Consider the following 7,280-nt stretch of genomic DNA (forward strand, 5'->3'; position numbering starts at 1 on the left):
GTTTTGAATGGTATGTGTGCAAAATGATTTTCATGTTAAGATTAAAAATACTTTTCCTCATTTCAAAGATCTCAAATTCCCTTTGTGTAATCCCTGAAACTTCCTAAATACATTTCAAACATTTGTTTTGAGTAACAATTTATATTTTATCTGTTATTTTCTCTACCCTATCTCTATACGGGATTGGTCAATTTGACTGACTTCATAACAACAAAAAAAATCGAAATAACTCAAAATTAACCTTCTTTCTACATTTGTTTATCTTAACTAGATTTAAGTTTGTAACAGTATAGATCTATTTGTAATTAAATTTTATTGTTTTATTGCCCTTTGAACCATGTCTAACTACTATCTGCACCATTATAAGCTGTAAGTCACTTGCGGAACATATTACACTATCGAATTACATTACCCATGAACTGCTCACATGCATGTCTCATGAACCATTTTTATTATATTATTATTATTTATTTTATTTAATCTAATCTTAGCTAACCTAAAAAAGATCCCTATTTTTACATTTTAGTTACTTTTATAATAAAAAATAAAGAATAAACATGAAAAACAAGAAATAAAGTACTTATCCAATCTTCTTTTTTTCTTGCTGTCGATTGTCGATGACACTTAACCAAACTTTTTTTTTTATACTAATAGTAGTAATGCACTAAATATTTTTTATTTAATTAAATAATGTACCAAAGAACATAGACTTATAACATAGAAAAAGTACACAATTCCCCCTAACTCTCAAATATTTTCTGTCTTTCTAATTATGTGACAAGAGCCGTTACTAATTCATCCAAGTTGGTCATTACCTTTCACATGGGGATGAAGCTTGTACTCTGAGTGAAACTGATGATTATCTGTTCAGAACACAATGTTATACAATATGTCATTTGCTAGATGAAAACCTTGGCTTTCTATTGGTTATAGGTAATATATAATTAAAAGTAAGAGAGAACTATTAACAAATCCTGAAACAGAGGATGTGACAGGTGGGTGTGGCAACAAGGGTCTGATTTTCTATTTGATAGCTCTGCAACCAAACAAAATTGAAGGCTATAAAAATTATGGTTTGTCTGAGCAATGACGATTTTATAGTGAGTAACTTAGGTTTAATTTCATACATTTTGGAGGGGAGGTGGATAAAATACCGAAGAGAAGATACCTAGAGAAAATGTGCCACATTTGTCACACTAGTGGAAATTCAGGATTTATTTTAACATTGCCTTGCAGAATTAAGAAATTAAAACTATTAAAATATTGATTATTAACTAAGATTTTATGCTATACTAATTAGTATAATATAAACAAAAAGTAATTTAATAAAATTTTGAATGTAAGACACTAAAACCTTGTGTCATGTGCAGTAAATTATGCCCATGGCAATAGGGTTAATGAGTGGAGGTAAGATATCATACCTGAATCAAATTTACAACTTCACATTATTCTGATTCACATTACAAAAATCCCCACAAACATGCTTACAAGTTATACTACTTTATCTAATAAGAATGGAGATGTGATTCCACCACAAAATTATATTTGACATTTCTTAATCTAGCCTACTACTGAACAATGGAAACTTACCTGTATCATTAAAATCAGAGCTGACTGAAGCTGCTCCTTATTCAAAGGGTTTAACTTTAACACAGCTCCTGGCCATAAGGTTTCCTCAGTCAAAGGAGAGTGTCCAAAGAATGTATTATTAGTATATTGGTTGCTGTTACTAACACCTGAAATGAAATGCAGTTAATAATAAATGTTATAAGAGAGACATTAAACTTGTGTTAGTAACTTCTAACAATATGGTCAGTAAAACCCTACAACAGGTGTCAAGAAAGTAACTTTATACCTAGTGAAACACATCAATTATAACTACTAGCAACTTAAATTTAAATACATATGCAGATAGACCAAATAACAACATCATGGAATAACTAAAAATTTAAACCAAATTTAATTTCCATGTTCAAAACTGTCCATCCAAATATCAAAACTACCCTGAATTATATACAGTTTGCACAGGCTAATGGATAAAATATTCCAGGACTTTTCAGGACCAAACTGTCATCTTCGAGGGCCTAAGTTACGCATTTTAACAGCACTTAAACTCCAACAACATTAAATAACATTTTTTCATTATGTTTTGTAAAAGATGCATAACAGCTATATAAAACATTCTAGTTATAACACATACAGTGAAATACAAGTAAAAAAGATACACATTTAACTTTCCCCTTTTTATTTGGAAAAAAAATATCAGCTATAACATTAAGAGTATTTGTTCAATAAATTAAAATCACATAATTCAAAACATTTCTAGTTTACAACAAATAGCACTAAGCCAGCTAAAATGACTTAAAATACGAGGAAGGAGTTTTGAAGTAGGTTAAGGATTGAATATGTGAGCTGATTGCTGCTACTTTTTGTAAGTCCTGAAGTTTTTTTTTTCTTTTAATTTCGCACAAAGTTGCACGAGAGCTATCTGCGCTAGCCGTCCCTAATTTAGCAGTGTAAGACTAGAGGGAAGGCAGCTAGTCATCACCACCCACCACCAACTCTTGGGCTACTCTTTTATCAACAAATAGTGGGATTGACCGTCAGATTATAACGCCCCCACGGCTGAAAGGGCGAGCCTGTTTGGTGTGACGGAGATTCGAACCCGCAACCCTCAGATTGCGATTCGGGCGCCTTATCCACCTGGCCATGCCGAGCTGGTCCTGAAGTAATAGGCACGTGTCAGAGGTTTGGAAGTTGGCTAAAGTTACTCCTCTTTTTCAGGGAGGTCATAAAAATTGTCCCAGTAATTATAGGCCTATTATTCTTATAACAGTGTGGGAAGAGTTCCTGAAAGTCTGATAAAAGATCCTTTGCAAAGTCATTTAATACAGTTAAAATTTTATGAGTTAGTCAACATTATTTCACTAGGGGAACAGTATACAGGAACCAATCTGGGTTTGTACAGTTATAGAGGGGAAAGATAGAAAAAGGGAGAAAGTAAAGTACAGTTGCCTTTCAGAGCAGCATAAGTCTTACGAAGGGAAAAACTGGTTCTGGTAGAGGAATATGTAAATGCAGTGGAAAAGGGTGTGAAAAGCATTAACAGACATTCAAATGATGGTCCAGGACCACAGGCAAGAAGGAGGAGGACACATGTCTTGAGAGAAAGGTGGTACAAATAGTAAGAAGCCAATGGGGCACATGTGAGAGCATGCAAAACCATATTAAGGTCCCAATTAGGCATTTGAGTAGGGTGAGGAGGTCAGTGAAGAAGGAAGGGGTAGAATAGAGTGGAGAAGACAAGGAAAGAAAACACCCTGTGATACCAGGAAAGGTGAAATGTAGTGGATAATGCAACCCAATAATCAATGACAGTGCAGATCAATAAACCATGGTCAAACAGCCAAGTACATAAAAGGCAAAGTGGTTCATAGTAAGCTGGCTAAGAGGAAAGGAGTGGCAAATGGACCAATGATCAAAGACCTGCCACATTCTTTGATAGACAGACATAGTGAAAGAGTGATAGGAATTTGACAAGAAGAAGGCTACATGATTGGAAAGTCTGGCCTGATAGGTGATGCATTGGACAAACCTCCCATATGAGGATGATATCCCTTGATGAAAAGAAGGATGCACGAGGTTGAAGCAATAGAGAAGGGAAACTGGGTAGAGGAAGGGGGTCTGGACACTAATTAAAGAAGCAGAAGAAACCAAGGAAGAGCTGGCCGTAGAGGCACCACCAATAGGACCCAACAAGGTGTGTCGCCTGTCAAGGCAAGGACCCAAAAGAGATAGATAGGCATATGGAAAAATGTGATACCAATCCTGGCCGAGTGCATCAACAGCCACAACTGAAGGATGAGGAATAGAGAACCAGAAGAGAGGAAGTTTGGAGTTGATAGGGGTGGCAAAGACATCTATAAGAGATGCCAATTAAAAGCAAACCCAACAAAAGACCTGGGGGTGGATGGACCACTCAATAGGTAAAATGTGATCTGGCCAAGGATCCTGGAATGAATACTCCCTTGACAGCTGAAGTAAGAAAGGCCCATGAAATTGTCGGAGTGGATCATGGCCAACTGATCCACCAGAAGGGGCAGGAAATGGGAACATGTCTGATGAGCTCATTGATGTGGAGTGAATGTTAGTCCTGCATTCAAACACCAGAAGTCATGTTGTTATTCAAAGAAGTGCCACAACCTGAGACAGAAATATCAGTGAAGAAATGAAAATCTGGTCTGGGGTGGCAAGAGAATGCTGAAAGTAGTATTGGCACAGTCTAGCCACAATGATAGTTCTTCAAGTAGAGGAGAGAAGAGGTTCATAATTAAGGAAAATGTATCCCAAGAAAGACTTCACTGGTCTCTCAATGTTACTTTAAGCAGTACATGTCAAAGTTCCCAAAAGTGAAAGGATCTCTTGCACTGGATGAGAATGAGAAGCACAAATCTTGAGAATGAGAAGCACAAATCTTGAGAAAGGAGTTGAAGGCCCAGATGTACCAAATATTGAGTAGGTGTGAGAAAGGACTTGGACAAGCCACCTCAACTAAGCAGCCTCATATGGAAGAAGGGTCCAACAACCAAAACCAGGTGGCATCTGGAATTGTACATTAGGTCCATGGTAGGAAGGGCTACAATGCAATTGACATGAAACATGGTTGCAGGATGGCCAGTGTGGATTGTGAAAAAAAAAAACTAGTAAGGCACTACTTGCCACAGAGTGGGATCCACAATACAATAGCAAAAAGGCTCCTAAAAAAGTTGAAAAGAAATAAAAGCAACCTTTCACAATACCAAACTGTGAAAATGTAAATAAAAAGTACAGAAAAATTAAGTCAGCAGTATAACAGAAAATGTCAACAAATCTGTGAGCAAAAATAAACACATCTGCACAGTACAACTGCCAATTCGAGAAGTGATTAATGAGTGCAGATGTAAAGACATTGCTGATTACAATAGGAGTGGTGTTGCTGCATGATAATTTACATGTGGATATGTAGGAGTGAGAGGTGGAAGGCTAGTGCCGTGCATTGAAAAGTTGTGCCAATAGAGGGCAGTGCTAGTTGAGAAAAGTTATTTTGTGAGAGGAGGTAAGATATCATATTGGAAAATGTAATATGGCATCCTACAGATGATGAAGATACATTCAGAGGGAGGAGAAAAGTGGAGAGAAATACCATGTGTAAGGACCTGAAGAACCTATCTGTCATTTAAGAATTGTGACAAAAGGCCAACAAAACTGAGACAGACAGAGGCCCACTGGGCCCTGCCTGAGAAGGATTGTGACTAACATAATGTGTGATGAATCTGATGGTGGGTAGTGAGAGGAGGGGAAGAAGAGGAAAGCAGAGTGACTCGGTCAAGGAACAGGAGTTAAAGTGCAAGGCTGTGAAAGGTAAGAAACCAGGGAAAACAATAAGGCCTGGTGTCAGGTTATGTTGCTTTGGCACAGGTCTCCAGTGAAGCAGGAACATCACTAAAGACATCAGTCCAAAGAAAGGGACATTGATGTAGATCATGCAGATAAGATGTATGTAGATATACATTAGTAAGGAGTGTATCTCAACCCAACAAGTCCCAACAGCAGAGGAACCAAATGAGTGGAGATAAGGCACAAGAAGTGATACAGGCCATCATGGTAAAAAGAAGGGTACAAACCTCCCCTGAAAACTCTTTTGGAGCAAGATTAAGCACCTCAAACATAAGGTGTAGGAGGAGGGTGGTGAGAAAAAGACAAAAACGTGAAAACTGTGCACTAGAGGATGAAACAGAAAACAAGGGGTCTGCTCCCTAAATAGGTAACAGAGGTTCCAAAGACTGAAAATCTAGGAAGGGAAAGGAAGAATGGCTAAAAATTAAGACTTAAGAATCAAGAAAGCTGTTCAAAAATGGAATCAGCATGAACCCAAATGACAGGCAAGTGTGGAAATACTAGATAAATTTAAGGATTAGGATCATGGAGCAAAGATCAAGAAGAAACATAAAACAAAGGACACAAGCTAAAGAGAAAGAAAGGAAGGAAAATACCTGAGAAATCAAGTCTTGAAACAGTGTGGAAGGATTACCCTCAACTTAAGGAAGTACCCAAAGCAAATCCAGGTGGAGGGAACACACAATCAAATTTGCTTTCCTCCAGGTCAATTTGAAATTGAGGAGAAGGGGCATCAGCTGAATGGACGGGAATAGAAAACCATTCATGCGTGATGGATCTCACTACACACTGTACAATAGCTGTTATGTCCTCAACAGTCAATGAGATTCTGTAAGCCACAGCAGAGATAGGGGCCTGTGTTTAATATCATCACTCACACAAAGTTTAAGTCATCATCAATTTATAATTCATGATAAGAATTAAAGCTTTTGAAACAAAAGCAAAAGTTTCATTAACAAATGCAAATTTCATCAGATTGAGCTCATACTAGAAATTTGAAAAAGTCTGCTCAATGCAATGCCAAGGAAAATAATGAAGCTATGAAGAGTGCAAGTACACTGGGGTAGTTACTGTGCATGGAGGTTGTATTGTCCTCCTACTGGTGAATGGCTATTGTCACATGATGATGTCACCATGCACCAGTGCAGTTCAGGTTAAACACGTGAATTTAGGGGGGATTGGCTCAAGGATATGGCATACAAATATCATAGGCAGACATGTGAGGAAAGTAGCATTTCCGTGTACAGAGGTATCAACTAGGAAAAATTTAGATCATTTGTTGAGTTGGACAAATAAATGACAGATGGCTTTTAATTAAAACAAATGCAAGTTAATGTATGTGGATTATCATAATTTGAACTATAAGTATTACTTTGATGAGAATACCCTTACCAATGTTATGGAAGAAATAGATCTTGGTGTTCTGGTAGATCAGTCTCTTATGACATCCAAGCAGTGTGTTGTTGCTAGTGGTAGGGCAAATAGGGTTTTAAGTTGTATCTACAGAAATATTAAATATGATTCTAAAAAGGTTATAATTTAAGTGTATAGGTCACTTCATTTAGCCTTTGGCTTTACCTTTGGAAGGGCATTGAATTGTTGGAAAGGGTTCAAATGAGGATAATACCTGGGAAAGAAAGGTTGTCACATGAAGGCAGGTTAGCCTCTCTGAAATTGTCTTCCTTTTTAAGAGAAGAATTAGAGGGAATCTGATTGAGGAGTTTAAGATTGTTAAAAGAATTGATAATGTTGATGCAAAGGGACAAAAGTATAAATTTTGGCAGGACAGGTGTGACCTTCAACTAAGACAGTTTTATTTTTCAAACAGGGTGGTTGGCCTATAG

General features: G+C 37.1%; 1 protein-coding gene across 1 annotated transcript in view; it reads right to left on the bottom strand.

The window, feature by feature from the left end:
* LOC111089842 overlaps positions 1-6,902 on the bottom strand; it is a gene marked incomplete at its 5' end in the record, with an annotated part of 17,097 nt that extends 10,195 nt beyond the window's left edge. The window contains 2 exons of the mRNA XM_022403004.1: positions 1,591-1,736; positions 6,829-6,902. Of these exons, the coding sequence (XP_022258712.1) occupies positions 1,591-1,736; positions 6,829-6,902 (220 nt within the window). The remainder of the gene's footprint in view (positions 1-1,590; positions 1,737-6,828) is intronic.
* Positions 6,903-7,280: the final 378 nt, after the last annotated feature.

The sequence above is a fragment of the Limulus polyphemus genome, unplaced genomic scaffold, assembly GCF_000517525.1.
Source record: "Limulus polyphemus unplaced genomic scaffold, Limulus_polyphemus-2.1.2 Scaffold7558, whole genome shotgun sequence".
Classification (NCBI taxonomy): domain Eukaryota; kingdom Metazoa; phylum Arthropoda; class Merostomata; order Xiphosura; family Limulidae; genus Limulus; species Limulus polyphemus.